The sequence below is a fragment of the Mustela erminea genome, chromosome 4 (assembly GCF_009829155.1).
Source record: "Mustela erminea isolate mMusErm1 chromosome 4, mMusErm1.Pri, whole genome shotgun sequence".
NCBI lineage: Eukaryota > Metazoa > Chordata > Mammalia > Carnivora > Mustelidae > Mustela > Mustela erminea.
In genome coordinates this window covers 66,440,473-66,463,013 of record NC_045617.1, presented here as the reverse complement: position 1 = coordinate 66,463,013, position 22,541 = coordinate 66,440,473, and the positions used below count along the sequence as shown (strand labels likewise).

General features: G+C 32.7%; 1 protein-coding gene across 3 annotated transcripts in view; it reads right to left on the bottom strand.

The window, feature by feature from the left end:
• The window catches only part of HBS1L (HBS1 like translational GTPase), an 84,146-nt gene that overhangs the window by 49,081 nt on the left and 12,524 nt on the right, over nucleotides 1-22,541 (bottom strand). The window contains exon 5 of one of the 3 annotated variants that reach the window (XM_032339451.1): nucleotides 18,445-21,373. The exons of the other annotated variants lie outside the window; for them this stretch is intronic. Coding sequence (XP_032195342.1) covers nucleotides 19,902-21,373 — 1,472 coding nt within the window. The 3' untranslated portion in view covers nucleotides 18,445-19,901. Of the gene's footprint in view, nucleotides 1-18,444; nucleotides 21,374-22,541 lie in introns of those variants that run through there. 3 annotated transcript variants of the gene reach the window in all.

Here is a 22,541-nt window from a genome sequence, read left to right as displayed (position 1 = left end):
TGTCACTGGAAGATACTGATGCTGACAAAGAATTATATCTCTCAGATGTCCTGAGGCAGAAAAGTAACTGAGAATAATTTATTGGGATAAAAATAAATTTATAAATAAAGAAGTGAGGTTCATGTGGGTTAAACAATTTGATCAACCCAGATTAACATTCTTTGCAAATTACAACCACCTACCTCTTGTTGACTGGTTTCAGGTTCATACCTAAAAAGATGTTTGAAGATCTGCCTCAAGTCAGGAAATTAGTTCAGATGCCCTCACAATCCTATTTTTAAAAATAACTAGTTAGCCTACTCAGTGAGAATCTCTCCCCCATATGCATGTAATTAATCTCTAAATAACACCAACTGTAAAAGTTATTAACATTTTAATAATATCAGGCACATCAAATAGAGGACTAGTTATCTAGGAAATAATACTCTTAAAACCAATTAAAAATAACAAAGGTGTGTTTGGTTTTTTCCCATGTAAAATTCCCAACTAAACATAAGAAATGTTACAAGGAACACGTTCAAAATGTAGGCTTGTTCTCGTGATGGCATTAAATAATTTTAAATTTGAAGCACCTATAAAGGTGTAAAAACACTAATATAAAACACTAGTTTTTGTTTTAAATTAAAAATGCTTTTCACGATTTTTTAATCAGTGTTTTTCAATTCACTGAATCAAACTGGGATATAAAAATTCATTCTGTATTTAAAAAAGTGTGTGCCCAGACAGATATAAAATGTAAAGAAAGAATAGGATATAAAATTGTATGTATAATAATTATACACAAAAACCTCAGTGAGATAAAGAATAAATATGCAAGGAAAAAATTGAAAAAAAATATGGCAAAACACAAAACTATTATCTTTGGGTAAGAAAATCATGAGTGACTTTTCCCCTTTTTTCTAATTAACTATATATTACTTTGATATTGAGAAAAATAGGTGACTAGATGAAAAGAAAAATTTCAGAAAAAGAAAATAATTGTGTAGACTTATAAGGCTAAGATAGAAACATTCAAAATAAATCTGTAACAGACTCTTAATGTAAGATAAATTTATAATTTAAAGTGATTCGGATCAAAACACCATGAGTTTAAAAAACATTCAAAATTACTTAGAAAGAAAAGGGGGTTGGAGTGGTGGGGGGAGTTCCAAGTAAGTATACTTTTGCCATCAATCATTACTGTTCCTAAAAACGTTTCAAATACATCAGTACATACAGGTATACTCACACACAAAAAGAAGACTTTTCAAAATTTCAGAGAAACCAGTCTTAAATTTTCAATGAAAAACAACTACTTCAGCTATGAAATCATTTCAGTGAATCTGACTACATATTTAAATTCTAGTTACCAGATGTACATTCAAAAAGCACATCAACTAGGTTACAGAGAATATACCACTTCCTTCTATATTACAGCTGCAGTGACTATATGATTTATTCAGTATGAATTATTTTTTCACTTTAAAACTTTTTATATAGAAAAATTTGCCTCATCAAATCCACCATGCAGCACCATCAGCTATCACACAGAAGAAAAAGTTTCACCCCAAAATATTAATTGGGATCAGGTTTCAATATAAATATTGTTGAGCCAGCAATCTTTAAAAACTAAAAAACTTTAGATTAAAAGATTTCAATCTGTATATTACTTTAGATTATATACCTTCAAGTAACAGCCACAAAATTTAAAATCTAATATATGTAACGAATTTAAATTACAGTACTTTAAGCATTCTATAGCAATAAAATCCTGGCTACTTCAAGAGTTAAAAAATAAAGACAATACTATACTACTAATAATTTTCCTTTTAAAAAAGCTATTGACATTTTGTTAATAGTGCTGTGATAAAAATTTTGTTAGACCACAATTAGAAACAAAGCCTTTTTATTTTACAGAATAAAATGTGTATTTCAAATATATATATACATCAGTATCCCTAATCATTCTTTCTTAGACCTTCTCTCACTTACTCTAAGCTTTCCCTGAGAAACCTCATCTATACTCCTATTCCTGGGATTATCCACCGATGAGACTCTCCCTAACAAATCTTCTTAATACTTCACATCTTAGGGCGCCTGGGTGGCTCAGTGGGTTAAGCCGCTGCCTTCGGCTCAGGTCATGATCTCAGGGTCCTGGGATCGAGTCCCGCATCGGGCTCTCTGCTCAGCAGGGAGCCTGCTTCCCTCTCTCTCTCTCTCTCTGCCTGCCTCTCCATCTACTTGTGATTTCTCTCTGTCAAATAAATAAATAAAATCTTCAAAAAAAAAAAATACTTCACATCTTAAATTTAGGCATGAATGTATATTTGAGAAACACCTCAATACAGAATAACTAAATTTAATGAGCTCCTAACTGTGCCAAGACATGCTATAATGGCTTAATATATGACTTCTTTCAACATTGTAACTACCCTAAAAATAAGATTATTATCCTAATTTTGCAAATGAGGAACTTGTGACACACAAGGTTAAGAAATTTGCTAATGACTCAAAGCTAGTAAGTGGTTCAAATGGAGTATAAATCCAAGCAATCTACACAAGTACCTGTGCTCTTCTCCAAATTACTGTGGAAACTAGGAGTGAGAATCAACTTTCGGTTATAAAATCAGTAACACACTAAATATTTGGACAGAGGATAAGGCACAGAGGAATAGTCTCATACTACAGATAGGATCTTTAGTAAGGAGAAAGTTTACAAGAACCCTGTTGAAAACTTCAAGAAAGAGGTCCAATTTAAAAAGAGATAAGTAAAAATTAAACTGTTATAATTCAAATTTAAAAGCTATTAAATTTCATTAATATTCTCATTAACTAGGTGTTATTCACACTGTTTTATTTTGAGGACTGTAAAATATACACGTATACGTATACACATACCCCGGCCTACATAGGTTTATCTTAATCCTTATTTCCACTCAGTCTTCAATTTCTTTCCTAAATTCTACCTTTGGGATCTTCCAAGAACATGACCTTAAAGACAGAAGAGGCTACTGCACTGAAAAATCCTTAAAAAAAAAAAATGAAGTTTTAGAAGCATATACAAAAGGTCATATACTAACTGCAGATATCATCGTGAATTTTTTTTTTAAATTTATTTATTTGACAGACAGAGATCACAAGTAGGCAGAGAGGCAGGCAGAGAGAGAGGAGGAAGCAGGTTCCCCGCTGAGCAGAGAGCCCGACGCGGGGCTCGATCCCAGGACCCTGGGACCACGACCTGAGCCGAAGGCTGAGGCTTTAACCCCCTGAGCCACCCAGGCGCCCCTCATCGTGAATCCTTATGTGGGACCAAGAGTCATTCCCAAATGATTTAAGAAGACCTGATAAAATTGAACATTACCGATACCCAGAGATAATTCCCTGATAACAAATTTAACGAATTTTAAAGCAATTAGTAAAAGGAAGAAGATAAAAGAAACAAGCACTATTTTAAGAGACTACTATAAGGCAGAAGCTGGGTTAAATAAATCTTAATTCATTTGAAGTAGATAACATTATTGCCATTTTAAAGACAGACTCAGAAAAATCCAGTCACTTTACCAATTATGCAGATAACAAATGACACAGCTAGTTTGCAAAACAATACTGATCTAATTTAGAGCTACTATCCCCTCCTACTGTATCACACACAACTGATCACAGCATAAAAGCTGGTATGTTGAAAATCTGGAAGAAAATAAAGTTTGACCCTTCTTTACACACCACACAAAAATAAATTTTAGAAGAATTAGAAGTCAAACATCAAAAAAAATTCATATAATTCTCTCAAAAGAAAATTTAGAATGTTTATAACCTAGAGATTGAGGAGGGGGAGGGAGGTGTTAAATCCAAGATTGGAACCTGGTAAATTAACAAGAAAGACACAGTGTCATCAAGTTTTTAAATTTTTATGTAGAAAAAGAGATGATAAAGAAAATAAAGACTAGGAAAATTATTTACAATGCATACAACTAAAAAAAGCTCTCTCCCAGACATTGGCCTTAGCCATATATTTACACATATGTCTCCTTAGGCAAGGGAACAAAAACAAAAAGAAAATATTGGAAATACACCAAAGTAACAGTGAAGGAAACCATCAACAAAATGAAAAAGAAACCTACTGAATGGGAGAAGATATTTGCAAACAATGATATCCAATAAGGGGTTAATATCCAAAATATATAAAGAACTCACATAACACCAAAAAATAATCTGATTACAAAACAAGCAGAAGACCTGAACAGACATTTTTCCAAAGAAGACAAACAAATGACCAAAAGCCACATGAAAAGATGCTCAACATCACTCAGGATCAGGGAAATGTAAATCAAAACCACAATGAAGCATCCCTTCACACCTGTCAGAATGGCCAGTATCCAAAAGACAGGACAAAACAAGTGTTGGCAAGGATATGGAGAAAAGGGAACCCTCGTACATAGCTGTTGGGAATGCAAACTGGTACAACCACTGTGGAAAACAGTATGTATGGAGGCTCCACAAAAAATTAAAAATAAAAATACCATATGATACAGTTATTCCACTACTGGGTATTTACTCAAAGAAAACAAGTACATTAATTTGAAAAGAATGTATGCACCGTGATGTTTACTGCAGCATTATTTACCATAGCCAAGACATGGAAACAACCGAAGTGTCCATCAATCGATGAATGGATAAAGATGTGATACATACATAATACACACAAACGCACACACACACACACACACACACACACACACAGAGGAATATTATTCAACCATAATAAATACATGAAATCTTGCTATTTGTAACAACATTGATAGACCTAGAGAAAGTTAAGCTAAGTGAACTAAGTCAGAGAAAAGACAAATACCACATGATTTCATTTATATGTGGAATCTAAAAAACAAATGAACAAAAAATCCCTCTCAAATACAAAGGTTGCCAGAGGGGAGGTGGGTGAGGAGTTAGGTGAAGGAGATTAAGAGGTACAAACTTCCAGTTATAAAACAGTCATGGAGTTGAAAAGTACAGCATAGGGAATAAAGTCAATTATAATGTCACATGGTAACAGATGTTGATTACACTTACTGTGGTATGCATTGAGTAATGTATAGAATTGTTGAATCATTATGTAGTACACTTGAAAGTAATACAACATTGTATGTCAATTATACTCAGTTTCTTTAAATTAGTATCTGTATAATATAAAGACTTCAAATTAGTAAGGAAAAGACAACCTAATCAAAAATGGGCAAAGGATACAATTACCAATCCACAGAAGAAAGTTCGAATGGCAAATGAATATATGAACATACTTGACTTCATTAATGATCATAGAAATGCAAACTAAAATAGCAACAATACATTAATTTCTCACTTGTCAGACTCCCCAAATCAAGAAAAGTACTAACACCTACTGCTGGAAAAGGGATGAACCACAGTAACTTTCATAAAGAATAGCCACACCTATTTAAAGCAAACAATACACCTTTCAACATAGCACTCCCACTACAGATCTATCTCCTAACATCAAAAGCCCTGGCTTGTAAGGATATGGTTTGCAAATGTCCTATAAACAGTGTTCATAGGAACAAAAATTGGGAATAAAATGAATATCCTCCAATACAGTAAATTTTTAATAAACTGTAGCATAGCCACATCATGGAATATTATAAAATCACCAAAAAGAGTAAATTGGAAATATCCCAGCTAACAATGTATTATAAGGAAAATGAAATTACGATATTTTAATAAAACATTAATGAAAAAAAATCCATGTATTGTCATGTCTGTTTCTACATATTATGTGAAAATAAAGAAATATATAAGAGAATCTATATCAGGCTGTTTAAAATGACTAAGTAGAGAGAAGAGCCAAAAGGGGCTTATACAAAAACATCATGAATGATGAAAAAAAAAGTCTAAATATGTTAGCCACTGGAGGGCACTTGATGTAATGAGGACATGCGCAACTGATGAAACATTGGACTCTACCACTGAAACTAACGATACACTATGTTAATTGACTGATTTTTTTATAAAAAAGTCAGAAGTCATTTAAGCACCCCAGTGCATTAGCCTTTAATAGAATCACCTTTTAACTGCGCTTGCTCCTTGGTAGTGAAAGAGCACTTCCTTTCTTTGAACGAAGTCAGTCAGCCCTTGGTGAGCATTTTCTATGTGCCATACAGTGTGCAATAGCACATCATGGACTATTTTACTTAAAATAGAAACTTCTAAGTTAGATACTGTTCTCTCAAGAATAAGTGGTATTTTATACAATACCAACCTATGTAACAGCATGCACAATGCAGCACAGATAAAATTTTCAGGAACACATGAGTGACCGTCATCATCACAGCAAGCCTCCCAAAAATGGCATAAAAAAGTCACCATCTTTGACTCTTACCAATTAGTGAAAGAAAACTTCAATACAAATATATAAGCCATCAGTGAAATACAATTATCCTTTATAAAATATCAGAAATGCTATTATGATTAAAAATTAAATATAAGAAGTAAATTAGTACAATCTTTCTAAAGGGTAACTTCACACTATGTAGAAAAGCATTAAAAATGTCCATACTTTTTCAGCTAGCTACTCTATCCAGTATTACTCTATAATTATCTTCTTAACAGAATTGAAAAAATATACAAATGTACAAAACGTTTGCCGAAGCGTTTTTTTGTAATAATAAATTGAAAACCTTAAGTTCCTAGAGTTAAGTGATTAAATAACAGAATGCTATGAAAACCTAAATTTGCTGGCATACAAAAAAAAGTCTGGATGGTTGCTAGGGGTGGGGGGGGTGGGCGGGGAAATGAAGAGCTGTTTTGAATACAGAGTTTTAGTTTTGCAAGATGAAAAAGTTCTGGAGATTGGTTGTAAAATACTGTGAATATACTTAACATTACTGAACTGTACATTTAAAAATGGTTAACTTGGTTGCATCCACACCTTGCCTATTGTGAATAATGCTGCAGTAAACATAGGATGCATATAAAAAATGGTTAATGTAGTAAATTTTATGTTATGTGTATTTTACCCAATTAAAAATAAAATTGAAAAAATAATTTTTTTTTAAATTTTTAAAGTCTATGGTACATGATTAAGTTATAATGTGTTTAAATAAAAAGTGATGTGTGGTCCCATTTAAAAAAAAAACTAATACTCTCTATATACAGAAACAGGTACACAAAAAATGTATAAAAGAGAGGAGGACATTGGTATTAGAAGCATCTTACTAGAAACGGTGGTTTCGCCATGTACTAGTTTCGTGGCCTAGAGCAAGATGTTTAGTCATTTTTGAGCTTCTGATCCTCCAGGTGTAAAACTAGGATATAAATAATCCCTACACGGGGTGCCTGGGTGGCTTAGTTGAGCATCTGCCTTCAGCTCAGTTCATGATCTCAGGTCCTGGGATCACGCCCTGCGTCAGGGTCCCTGCTCAGTGGAGAGCCTGCTTCTCCCTCTCCCTCTGCCTCTCTCCCCACATCCCCCAACTCTCTCAAAATAAATAAAACCTGAAAAAAAACTCTATGTGATTATTGTGAATATTAAAGGAGAAAACAGAGATAAAAAGTACAATATCCGGCATATAAGTAATCACTCATATTGTCTACTGTTATTGCTTAAATGCATCAAAATGCTATTAACTCTAAATTCTGGATAATGGGACTAGGTACAATGTTTTTTCTTTCATTTCCTCATCTCAATTTTTTAGTTTGCTCAAGAAACACTATTATTTATTTAAGCTTTTGCTCTAAAATGGCACCAGGCCTGCAACTCAAAAAAATTAAATTTTTTAAGATTTTAAATCAAACAGAATGGTTGTTCAAGAAATGGAAGAACACAAAGTGACAAAATTAAATGAGAAAGGGCTTCATTTCTTAGGACTGCTCATTTGCAAGGATTTAGAAATTAATACCAATTCTCTATACATGAATGCCTTGTCTCTTAGTGAAGTCATTACTGGCAGAAAAAGTACTTGAAAGTAATTTCTGAATACCTCACTGATGGTAAAGATAACTTCCTTAACAAAGCATTTAAATTTATCCTTAAAATACTTACCAAAACACACCGAACAAGGTTAAATTCTTAGAATATAAAACTTTGTCGTGAGTACTATGTAACCGTGAAAAAAGCAATGGAGTTGAAAAGAACTCATTTTGAGTTACAATTTGCCCCTCAATATTCATGTGAAATTAACTCCAATTATTTATTTTATTTGGGCCTCAATTTCTTCCACCTAACCCCCAGATTCTCCTGAAGACGAGGAGGATACTGGAGCTATTATAAAGCTCCACAGAAAAGTCTGTGACCTAGATCTATGTCTCTAATGGCTACCACACGGTTTTCTCATAAAAAATGAATATGAAAATTAAATACTAAAATGAATTTTTTGTTTGCTTCCATTCTACTCCTTGCTCAAGTACTGAGCAATACTTATGTACATACATTAAGCACTCAAAAACATACTAAAAGAAGTGCTCAGGAATCAAATATGAAAGTATACACCTGTAATCAGATTATAATTTCTATGGTTGGAAAAAAAAATTAATTAAGCCTAAGAGAAAACTCTGTATTTAGCATTCATGCAATTCTTATAAGGTACTAGCTCTATCAAGAAGATGATAAACTGTTTTGAGAATCTAAAGCAAATTATTTTTAAATTAAGCAATTAGGGTTTTAAGTTTTTCCAGTGTAGGTGTACAAAGAGAATCTTAAGACCTATCTGAAAACATTCTGAACGAGATGAGTTTCTTCAGTGAAATAAACCACTTCCTTTCAAAAGCCCACATAATTTTAAAGCAGAAAGCCAATTAATTCTGAAGTTTTCTATACAAGTATAAAATTCTTCTAATTGCTTGAATAAAGTTACTTAGTGATAAGCTAGTGAAAAAAAATTTTCAAAGAAAGATATTGAAAGGGACATAAAAAATACTGTAGTTTAAATTAAATATGCCTATTTTAAACTCCTTACAACAAAGGATTAAAGTAAAATGAAATATATATTTTAAGCACATTACTGAAAGTTCATATAAAAGTGTTCATAACATCTCATTATTTAAAGCTTTCTTTGTAATACAAACTTTTTAAATTAAAACTGGGATTTGTTTTTGGGACAAAGATAAAAATCTCATAAAATGCTCTACCCAAGAGGAAAGAAGAGGCTGCATCTCCTAAACATCTAATGTCACTTTCTCTTCAATTTAGTCAGGTAATGCTGAAAAGACAAATACAGTACAATAAAGAAGTAGAAAAAAAATGATCCTGTTGCAGATGCATTTACAATTCTGCTTTTATCTTTTTTTTAACTCCTGTACCTTCTTTCATGAGTAACTTACCATTAAGACTCAAGAACATGAAAGTACAGTTATAAATAATATTTTACATTCAAATAGGAGAATACAGATATACTATATGAAGACTGTTTAATAGAGTATTAACACTATAAAACCTAGCAAAGCGATGCTAGAAAATACAACTTCACTAAGTAAAATTAGACTTTCTTTTCCAAATGAAGGGAAAAGAAGAAGAAACGCAAAGGGAAAAGAAAATGAGTAGATTTCTAAACAGTATGGGCAAGCCAATGTCTTAAGACAAGTCTTACCAAAAACAGTAGTTCAACTACAAAGTACACTATTGAAATAGATTTCTCCAAAGCCTCCAACATTTTTAAACAATCAGTTCTTTGAATGATCTAATTAATTTAAATAATTATTGCCTACTTTATTTGTAAGGCAATGGAAATATCAATTTAAGAACTGTAAAAACCATTAAATTTAAATTACATGATTCCTTTACCAGATTTGCAGACAGCTATTTTTCTCAATGCTTACTTTTTTTTAAGGCCAACGATTTTTCTAAAAAATAAAAAATAAATAAAATAAACTTAATGTTAGAAAAAGCCTCAATAGCCATCAAAGAGTTTAACCTCATCTTACATAATAATATCCACTGTGAGGAAAACTATTTTTCTTCCAAGATAGGTTGATGAATTATACAATTTTGAAGATAAATATTAAGATTTTTCTGCCAAGAACGTTCCTTTCAAACAATACTATATGGATCTCAATTTGGATGCCTTTGTTTAAAAAAAAAAAAAAAGAGTCCATGTTACTCAGTTTTGGAGAGTGTTTTCTCCCTTGGCAGATTTAAGGTAGCAAGGAAAACACCAGAAAACTTAAAGATATACCCAGGATTTTACTCTCTAAATATATGCTCTTTTAGCAGTCCACTCATATTAATGTGTAACAAAATTACACAATAACCCATCGAAGGTCATTTATATTTGCTATTGGTGATTTTCCATATTATATATGTTAAAAAAAATGAACTAAAATGTTAGCCGAATTAAGGAGACACATCGACATTTAATGCATTATTTTAGACATGAGAGTTCTAATTCATTACACCTAATAAAAGGCCACTTTTCACACAAGTATTAAGTTCTTGTTCCAAAATCCTAAAAGTACAAAGACATTGAAATATTCTCTACATGAGAAATAGATTTCCTTCTATGCTGCTCAGTGGTACATCATGATCAAATCAGGTTGATATGGTTAGTGGAATCATTATACCTAAGCATTTAAATCTTTGGTACAAAGTCTGCCTTATTCATGAGTCTCTCCAATCAGTCTAGTTTTACAGTTGAAAAGGCGGTGTTTAATCTGTCAACTGCTTTAAGGGAAAAAAATGTCTAGTTTCTATCCCATTTTCTACACACACACATGCACACATACATGCGCGTGTGCACACAGGGTAGGCGGGGTAGGGAAGGTAGGAGAGAGAAAGAGAACAACACTAAGGATAAAAGAGAAGATGATAAAAACACGAGGAGAAAAAGTTGGAAAGCAAGCCTGCAGAATTCAGAAATACAGGGGGAGAAAACACTAGAGAAGTAAAAGCCACACTAAAAGCAGCAGAATCAGACTAGCTAGCAACATACAACACTAAAAAACAGTACAGCAATGTCTGCAAAGCCCTCCACAAAAGAAAGAGGGACCCGAAACCATTATCTCTCAATTTGCCATGCAAACACAGGCCACAGAATCATTTTCAAATATTCAAAAATTTGGGAAACATTTCACACATATATATTTTACAAGGTGATCTGTCAAACCATACGTCAAAGTCAAATGATACAAAAAGAAGCCTAATTATGAGAAATCTATTTTAAAATAACTATGGTTGGTTTGAAACTAAGGAAGTTTTGAATACAGAATAAAATTAAAATGCTATAAATCTTGGCAATAAATAACATAACTAAAAATACAGGACAAAAAGAGAGAAGGGGGCAGGTATGAGAAAGTGTAACTTTGCTGAGCTCAACTTTTAAATCCCGGACTCCTTAAATAACTGTTTAAAGTTAATAATTCAGTTAGTAGAAATTAAACATATTATAAAAGGTATAAATAAGAACTTAAAATATCAACAAAAACTATGAGAAATAGAGTGAAGATGAAGTATAAATTAATTACTTCATCTTTCATAATGAGATCAACAGGTACCTTTTAGGGTTGGAAAATTTAAAAATTAAAGTATGTTACTATGTTACAAAGACAGTACAAATCTCTAAGTTATCAAAGAGTACATACCAAGTCAAAACACAGACCACATATCACAGAAAGCATTATATCTATCCTATCATTCTCATAAATGAGAAAAACTCATCTATTAAAACAGTCTCTGGCAAACACAATTACACACATCTACAGGAGGAACAACTAAACCAAAGTGATTCAAAGCAAAAGGATGAACAAATACAACTTAGAGAAAGCAGCAATCATGACAGTAAGCAAACTGAATTTAAGTCAAAAAACATAAAACAAATCATAGAGGAACTTTATATTAATGAAGATGTCAAATCCAGATAGATCATGTTCAAAAGGCATAGGGTAAAACCTGTAAGTAGTAAGATGAAATAAAATGCAAGGGTCTTATTATATTTTAACTTACCTCTCTCAGCTTAAAACACTAATTAAGGAAACAGAATTTAAGTAAGAATACTGAACCCTGTAACAATTTAAAAGTAACTAACAAGGGGCACCTGGGTGGCTCAGTCAGTTAGGCATCTACCTGCCTTTGGCTCAGGTCATGATCCCAGGTCCTGGGATGGAGCCCTGCATAGGCTCCCTGGTCAATGGGGAGTCCGCTTCTCCCCGTTTCTCTCCCTTTGCCCCTCCCTGCCACCTGTGCCACCTGTGTACTCTCTCTCAAATAAATAATCTTTAAATAGTAACCCAAAAAAGTAACTAACAGAAATGTATCATATTTTGTATTCTTCAGGCAGAATTCATACTCTTGACAAGTGCTTATGAAACCATTCTAAAACTACATTGGGCCTCAAAGAAAAACCTCAATATACTTCAATAAGTAAAGGACACAGAGCACATTCTCTGATAACAGTACAATGAAAGCAGTAATCACAACAACAATAATAACAAAACTCCCACAACAACCTGGAAATTGTAAAATTCTTTCAGGTTCTTGGCTTAAAAAGGAAATCAAAATCAAAAATCAAAACTGTGAATTATCCAGAAAATAAAGTAACTCTAGAAGAACCCAGAAAATAATAACCTTTGTTTTATTCTCTGAGAACTCTAAAGAATGACATTCTAAAAGAATCCATGAGCCACAGCAAATGCAGTACCCACAGGAAAAATATAATTTCAGAGACCTAAGAAAATGAGACAGAATGTGAACAATGCATATCTACTACAAGGTAGTGGGGAAAAATAAGGAAAGGGTGGAGCTAGGACTCCGATCAAACAATTTATTTCTTAATAACAGGGAGAGATCTGAAACTAAATGATGGGTCCATGAGTGATTGCTAATTATTTTCTGAAATTTTCTGTTTGCAATCTCATAAATAAAAATTAACCTCTAAGGGTAAAGAATTTAAAATGTGTTTGAGTCAAATGTTCCACTCAGAAAGGAAGGAAAAAAAAAATGGAAAACAGATTTGGTAATAAGCAGATGAACTCACAAACTAATGAAAAAATACCAGTAGAGCTAATTATTAGTCCAGGAGCCAGTCCTCAGAGAATAAAACAAAGGTAATTAGAAAAAAAAAAAAAAATGGGCAGAGGGGAAGAGCAAAGTAGAGGGGAGAAAACAATATTTAAAATAAGAATGGCGATAGGGTTGCCTAGCTGGCTCAGTTGGAAGAGCAAGAAACTCTTGATCTTGGGGACCTAATTTTGAGCACCATGTGGGCTGTAGAGATTACTTAAATAAATAAACTACCAAAAATAATTAAATAAGAATGGAGATTTAACTGCATATAAGAATAAAAAAAAAAAAAGACAATGTTTGCTATAATGCTGAACAAATACATTTGTGAACCATGAAGATAGTTTTCTAAGAAAAACAAAACATTCAAACTGACCCCAGAATATTGAGAAAGATAAATCCTATGATGAAAGGAATAACTTCAATGCTCTTTAAATTAATTAAGGATACAGGTGCCTGAGTGGCTCGGTCATTAAGCATCTGCCTTCGCCTCGCGTCATGATTCCAGCATACTGGGATCGAGCCCCACACTGGGATCCTGCTCAGGAGAAGCCTGCTTCTCCCTCTCTCACTCCCCCTGCTTATGTTCCCTCTCTTGCTGTGACTCCTTCTGTTAAATAAATTAAAAAATCTTTAAAACAATAAATAAAATAATCTGTATTTTTTTAAAAATTACTTAAGGATAAAGAAAAACTCTAAATTTATGAATTAAATTTATGAATAGATGGAATAATCTTGAATAAAATATTAGCAAACAAAATCCATCATATTAAAAGAACAATTTACCATGACCAACTAGGGTTGTTCCAATATTACAGGTCTACTAGAAAATCTACTAAATAAAGTTTAATGTTTAATAATGTAATATCAAAAGCCTCTTGCCATCTATAAAAACAAGTATATTTTCTCCACAAAGCTTCTGATATCATTAAACATCTAAATAACAATTTTTTTCAGAAAAGTTGACAAGCTGTTTCCAAATTAGATAATCAAGTGGGATAAGTGACGGAAACTATGAAAAAGGAAAGAAGAAACAAGAGAGCCTACAAAACATAATCAAAATTATACAATAACTGTTACAGTAATTAAAAATCTGGTATTGGCATAAAACAAGCCAAAGAAATGGAACAGTAGAGTCCCAAATTAGATAGAGAAGAACTTAGTGCATGCCAAAGATGGCAGCTCAAATAAAGTTAAGAAAGAAAAGGGATATGTAATTCAAGAAAAGGTACCATTACAAATCCAGCTGTTCGAAAGACAAGATGCTGGTGAAGAAACTGGATTCCAATCTTACTCCCTAATGGCAGCTGGATCAAAGACATAAAGGTGTTAAAAAAAAAAAAAAAAGAAAGAAAGGAAGAAAGAAAAAGAAAAAGAGACAACTCTGGCAAAGGTCAAATGTATTAGAAAAAATGAATAATCTTTTAAAAAATTACTTGTAGTGGAACAGAATTTTCAAACAAAAACCTTTAAGAGAAAGATCAACACATTCGAATGTATTAAAATTAAAATTCTGTCTTATAAAAATGACAAGCTGGGAATCCGAAAAAGTTTTTTCCATGCATATAACAATGGACTAGTATCTTTACCATTTAAATACACATATGTGTATGCATGTGTGTATACAATACATACATACGTTGTATGTATACACACACACACACACACACACACACACACTAAGAGTCATTACAAGTAATAAGCAGAAAAATGGGCAACGATTAATAGACAGTTCCCAGAAGAAGAAACAGAAATGTATCTAAATATACAATAAAGCAGTTACCTTAACTCTATTTAAGACATACAAATAAATGAAAAAATATTTTCTAATTATCAGGTTGGTGTAATACCAAAAAGAGTAATAATATCTGTGAGAATCTGAAGAGAAACACTGACAAACTTGTGAGAAGGAAATCGGAACAACCTCTGTTAAAGACAATTAGGTAGTATCAATCAAAAATTTAAAGTCTATATTTTTTGGCTTAGAAATTCAATTTCTAAAAATGTAGGATGTTCATTTTGGAGTCATAGCAAAAGCAACTGAAAATACTTTAAAATGAGTATCAACAAGGGCTATTTACTGTACAACCCTATTATGGAATTCTACTCAGCTTCTGAAAAGAATGAGATTGATCTCTACATAAATGGTAAGGAATGATAGGCAAAATGCTTTGGTAAATGATACAGATATAGAAGTGTCATGTATCTTTCCATTTGTCTAAATAGGTACATGTAGGTACACATATGTGATATGTAAGTAAACTTCTAGAGGAATAATACAAAAGAAGCAAATTGTTTACAGATTTATTTACAACTTCCTGTAGGGAACAAGAATGTGGGACTGTATTAAGGACCACACTCACTTTCTACTTAAACCCTTTCCTACATCTATGAGCCAGACGTATTCTAAGCTGAGGAGATAGAGGCAAACACATAAAATCCCTGTACCCATAGCAACTGCATGGGGGGCATGGGGATTGGTAAGGAGACAGATAAGAAAACAATAACTGTGCAAACACACACAATGTCAGATGATCTAAGTGCTGTGAGGAACAATAAAGCAGGGTTACAAGGGAAAGGGACTACATGCACCAGGGAGGAAGACTGTAATTTTACATGGAATGGTAATAAAAGGAATATAGTGAACTAGGATGCATATGAAGGTTCCCCTACACCAGGATTGGGATAAAGTCATATACAGACTACAACCTGAAGGATGGTCAGCCAGGGTGAGTAATGCGGGCAACAGTAAGGGCAAAACACTACAAAGAAGCAGAAAAAACTCAAGTGGCTTGTTCTTGAGTGGGTTGGGGAGAGGGGCACATATGGGCAGAACCCAGCTCCTAAAAGGTCTTATAAAATAATTTTTAAAATTTATACAAAGGATAGAAAGAGCTAAATTTGGAAACGTTACTCTGGCTGTAATGTGTCAAGTGTTTTGGGCGAAATAAACCGAGAAGTAAAGAAACCAGACAATGTTTCAGTAATTCTGCCCCAAACTAATGGCCTTTAAAAGGTAAAGTAGCAGTAAGGATGGAGACTAGTGGGTCAAAACATGTACAGTCCATCCTTATTACTCACCGTTTCCATATCTGCAAATTTACCTATTCACTAAAATGTATTAACCGCAAAAATCACTATGTGCGGCAGGCATTTTTGCAATCATGCCCACAAAAGTGCAGAGAAGCAAAAAATTAGAACCCCCCAACATGCACAGTCCTAGCTGAGGTCAAAAGGTGATAGATACTCTGCCTTCTTGTTTCAGCTCTCACACCATAAACAAATACCCTTTTTATGACCTATCTAGTGTCACATTTTTCATATTACAATTTTAGTTGGTAATTTTGCTGTTTAAAATGGTCCCCCCTTTAGCATGGTATGTTAAGTCCTCCAAAGTAAACATTTATTAAATTCTACCTTTTGGAAAGCAAGAATTCTAAGTGACAAATATCTTAGAAGAAATTCTTTACAACCAGATAGTTTTGTGTTTTGTTTTGTTTAATTTGTTTATAGGAACATAAAAGCAGGTACCTTCAGCATAAATTATTAAAATCCCATTCTGAAGGATCAAGTTTATCTAAAAAATCCCTACGGATAAACTCTGATGTTTTCTTATTTAAGAGAATCCCAGAATTATAATTTATTTCAATGTAGCTTTTACAAAAATGTATATATACACTCAAAATGACAAGTCTTTTACACCCTAAAAATTAAAAATATAATGTACAACTGCATACATCGAGTCTTATATAATCTTAGAAGAAAACTAGTAAAGAAATTACTATCAACACTTCCCTGTCTGGTCAACATTCTCTTTGTTTATATTTTTAGGCTACTACAAAAATGACTCCATAACCAAACATATACTTGTAGGAACACAAAACAAAAAACCGCTTGATACATAGTTCTTCCTCGATGTGTAACTGTGTACTTGTTTATTTGTAATGGTCCACATATAAATTCAGGGTCAATTTAAAAAGTAAATAATCACATAAGAACTCATTATTTTTCTCTTAACTGTGTTTATCTTAACAGTGCTCCCTTTTACATACAAAGAAAAGCACTGTACTAGTTTAATCTCTAGTATAGTGTGACAATCAGTTGGATGACCTGCCACTTGAATACTAAACTTTGAAATATAACACGCTGGGAATATTTATTACTATTTAAATGAGAAGAAAAAAGGGTAAAAGAAAAGTTCAAGAAAGGAGGATTCAAAGCCAAAAAGAGATTAGAATGCGAGTTATTAAACTAGAAGCAGGAAAAAAGTAAAACAAAAAAAGAAAGAAAAGTTAAGCAAAATGTCATGTACACAAGTGAAACCCTAGTTCTTGGCAATTAATGGAAAAGAAGAACCATAACCAAAAAAGCCAAATGAAGACTTTAGAATGCAAGAGGACAAAACATCCATGAACCACTTAAATCATTTAGATCATTTAAAGACAAAAAAAAGTGAGCAAAAATAGTAATTTTAAACATCTTTTGTATTTTATGTCACTTAGAATATAATTACAGTATAATTTACATTGCTAAAGAAAAATGCTCTTGATCATAATCAAATAAAAATGGCTTTGCATCACAAAACTGATATTGGAATTAGAAAATAATCTAAAACTCTTAGCATACCTGAGCTACCAAGACAGCAGTCAGTCAAAAACCAGCAGTTGGTACAGAATATGCACTCAGTGCAAGCAATCATCATCACTGGGAATGTATCCATAAAGAGGCACTGGTCTCTTTATCAATGGCCAAAGGCCAAAGGAAGAAGGGGCAAGGGACCTTCTCGGTTCCACTCTCTGAATCTCAGAAACTGTGACACATCCTTAGTCAATAAGGCCATATCATGTATGTGCCTCATGGACAAGTAGGCATGACAAGGGCAACAGGGAGACCTATCATTCTGCAACAAAGTTTTTCCCCTAAATAATCTTACAAGTGGTAGTTACAATCCTAATCAGTCAACAAAAGGAGACCTAGTTCACTCTACAAGATCTACTATATGGCTTAAAAGTATTGTATTTCCGCTTGAAAATCTGTTATAAAAGAAGGTAAAATAATAGTACCACTGTTCAATTTCACTATGGGTTAAGTATTTGTGGGTTCATGTGCAAAGTGGACCACTTGCATAACACTTAATCTATCTGGAATTATTGTCAGTTCCAAACAGACTCATAGAATACAATTAATTCTAAGTGGCAGATTGCCCATACATAAATCTAGTTGATGAGTCATATACTAATTTTGCAAAATTACTACAATGTTTCATCAAGGTTTAAGGCTAGGAAAACAAAATCAGCAGTTGAGTTCATTCAAACTTTAAAATCGACCATAAACAAAACGTGATTTATATGATCTCCTAAGCATCAGTATGATGTGCACTGAAATATACAGTTAAAAACAAAACTGAAGACATCATGAAAAAAAGTGGTCAAGAACAATGAAAACATAATTCTGGCTTAAGTTTTCCCACCAAAACACTGGATATAAAAACATCATACACAGTTAAAAATATTGGAATGTCATTCTGAAAATAAACTGAAACAAGAAATACAAAAAAAAAAAAAAAAAAAATCATCAAAAGCATAGTGAAGTAGCTGCCAGAGAAAAATATTTCTTTACCGGGAAAAGGCCAGCTATTTCATTTTCATTAAGAAATAACCATTCTAGATACTATTTTTTTCCTGCAAGAAATATTAATAATACACCATCAGCACCCTCTTATGTAAAAGACTGTAATTCCTAATTCGAAATTTCCTTAGTATTCCTGATTCCTAGAAACTATAAGTATAAATTCACATTGGTCTTAGCATTAGTAATGCCTCTCAAGCTACTGATTTCTTCCCCTAAGGCAGTGGTTCTTAAGTAAAAGTAACATATCAAAATCACCTAGGGACTATTTTGAAAATACACATTCCCAAATGCCAACCCTCAGAGACTGACCACCATGTCTAGAGTGAAGCTACAGTATCTGTGTTTTGAAAAAATTTCCCAAGCGATTCTGATTGTTCGCTAAGGACCACTGCTTTAAGGGAAGAATTACATACTTGTTCTAGGAACTAGAAGAGCTCTTACTGGTCTACCATTGCTGTAACTTTGTCACTGCAGTATCAAAAAGGAAAATTCCACATTTCATTACTCATAGTAAAAAAAAAAAAAGTAAGAGATCTGATAAAACTATCTACTCAAACAACATGCAGCCATACTTGAAAACACTTCCTACATACTTATTGCAGATTGTGCATTTAGGACAAATGGTTTTGAAAATGTATAAAAATAATTTAGTATTAATCCAACTTCAGTACGTACATGGTCCTTTAAAGGTTTTTCATTTCATTACCATCAAAAATGTATTTCAACAACCTCCACAGTATTCTGAAGAGTCAGGAATTTTAAAATTTTCTAATAGAAAAATTTTAAGTATTCACCTACAGAAAAATAATGAATGGGAATGATATCACTAATATTTTAAAATATAATTACGTCTCACCTATGCTATGCCATGTATCATAAGAAAAATCTTCATCACTAAACTCTAATAATCCCAAGTGGCATTTTCGTTTAAGAACGAAGCACAAAAATACTTTATAAAAGAAAATGTCTTGTTGTAAAAACTTATAAAGTTGAACACTCAAACAAAAATATCTGAGAGGTTTGATTTCACAATATCAAGTTTCCATATATGCTTTGTAAACATACACCCATTTTAGGCTATCAACTTAAATAAAGCCAGTTATCACTTAAAAGAAGATATAGTTTAAAAAAATTTTTTCAGTGCAAAAACACATATCAACTAAAACTATCAACTGACTTAAGACGATTTTAATGTAAAAATCACAACTTGAATCCCATAATATCAAGTAATTCTATAAAGACTAAATTAAAACAGAAGCTCTTCAACAGTTAGCAAGTTTTCCTTTTGTTACTATTCTCTAGTGAAAGCTTTCTTTTGATTAGCTTTTACAATGTCATCAGGAGATGCGGATTTGAAGTCAAATGGTGTTATTGCTATAAGAGGACTTATTTCTTTGTCCTTCACGTCTTGAACTTGTCTACTATAAAGAAAAGTCTTATATAGGTCAAGAGTGCGTCGCTTGCAGCTTTTCAGTGGGTAACGAAGACACAGTGTTGAAGCAAAAGCTGAAGGTCTAGCAGCAAGGGCCTTGGTCCAAGAGAGAGAAAAAGGTGGTTTCCTAGTCAAAGAGCCTTTATTGGTTTTCTTATTAGCCTTAGCAGAATTGAAACTTTTCCCTAACTTTGAACTTAAAACTTTTGTTTCTGATGTTGGAGCAACTGATTGGTCTACTGCATGTTTTGGAACAAGATGAGGGGTTTTTATAAGGACACTAAGATCAATATTTGAATCTATTCCAGGTGACCTTATTTCAGATAAACTGAGCTTAGAAGACTCCTTCCTAATTTGAGTGTTGTCTATATCAATTGTTTCTGCAATCAAATCAGAAAGTGACAAATTCTCAAGATCTCTTGTAGGAGAAGCTTTACAAAATGCCAAAGATGACAGGGATCCTGTTAATTCTGATATTCCAGTCGAAGATGGATACCGATTTGCTAGCTGTGACAGGGGAAAGGATCCCAAACTTAGATCTGTGAAACTGGCAGATGACTGGTTACAAAGATCAGATAAAGGAAAGCACTGGCTTGGATTGTTTTCTTTGTGTTCCTGAAAGAGTTCAGCTAGGGATGGACTTTCACACTGGGAAAACTGCAAACTGTCATTTTTTAAAATGGAATTCTTGGTACTTTGTTCAACTGAAGAAACACTTCCAACTTCAGTCATTTTAGCAGCGTTTACATTATCATGAGCTGTATCTTCCAATGTGCTAGTTAAGAGCGAAGGATTACTTAAACTTCCTATGCTGTTTTGTACTAGAATGCTTTGCAAATCAGGTAGTGAACTATTCTGAGTACATAAAGAGTTATTAGGTGTTATGTCCTTTGTCATTAAGGATTTTAAATCTGGTATTTCTTTGAATGAAGAATCATCTTTGGAAACACATTCAGATTCATGAGGTCTTAACATATCAGCACCTAGATTCTTTGAAAACAGACCTTCCAGACTACCTGTGTTTGATAATCTGACTGATGGTTGACTTTTACAAGAATCTCTTGGCATATCATCAATTAGGTCAGCTAGTGACAGCTCTTTTGTTAACTTACATGATTCTAGTTTCTTTTCACTTTTAGGTCTGTCAAGTTTCTTTTTTTTGTGGAGTAAATAGTGACTTGGTATAACTGAGGAATTAGGATATAATCCAGATTTTCCTACTGGGCCAGAAAAATCAAAGGGTTTGCTACTATAATCCAAGTGGTTTGCAGATTGAGGACAAGAGCTTTGAATATTATCAGCTGAAACTTCAGAGGAAGATAATAAGACTCCTTACCTTACAAAAGCCATTAATTTTCAGATGAATAGGTTGATAAATGCAGAAGGCAGTCACAGCACCAAAAGGAAACATGAAATGAGGCATTTAATTACTAAATGTTTCTTTTGATTATAACATGAATAAAGTGATCAAACATTTGATCATTATTTAATAAAAGTGAACACTCTAAAAAAACAATAATAAAGGAATTTTACCTTCCTTTAACCATCTTAAAGTGACCTTCTCACTTTGCTCACTGATATATACAAATACAAGTACCAAGTTAGTCAATATTCTAATTTTCACAAATTTTATAATGTGAGGTTTTAACATACTAAAATTATCATCAGAACTGTCAAATTCAAAATGTCTAAAAGACCAGTGAAAGGAACTTATTTAGTTCATCTTCTCCTATATTCTTAATGTATTAAAAACATGCAAACAAATAACATTCTGTAATTTCTGGAATAAACTACTAATAACGATAAAATACTATAGACTCATTTTCATTTGGTCAGTTACAGGTACCTCCCCATCAAAATTCCTTTAAAATTTAAACAAAAAATGAAAAACCACCCTTATTTCATGTTAAGAGACTGCATACAACTTTGTTATGGTGAAAATCTAGTCCTCGGGATATAGGAAATATCAAGCCAGTTAATAAATCACCATGCTCCTACGGACAGACACCATACCAATTATTATAAAGATACCTCAGTTCCCTTCTTATGCCAATTAAATTCAAAAACTAACCCCAAATTCTATAAATTTAAAATAAAAGATCAGGCTTTGAAATGCAAGAACAGTATAATTATGATACTTACAACATTTAAATAAAACTAATACATTTACAAATGCTATAAACATAAGGGCATTTTTGTAATTAATTGTCTGGCTTTTAATTTCCATCTCCTGAGCCATCAGAGTTAATAAAAAAAAAATTAAAAAACTCTCTAAGCTACTGACAAGAAGCAACAAGTGTCTTGTTTTTATCTGATTTTATTCCCCCTATATTCTTCTAGTTTTAAAAAAAAGCAGGGAAATCATCAAAAAACAATCTTTAACAAAGGAAAGAAAACACAGCACTCAGTTTAAAGATTCACAAATGGGTAAATCAACTGATGATCATCAGGATTACTGTAACATGCACAATTTTCTGCCCATTTTTCTAAACAGCTAAA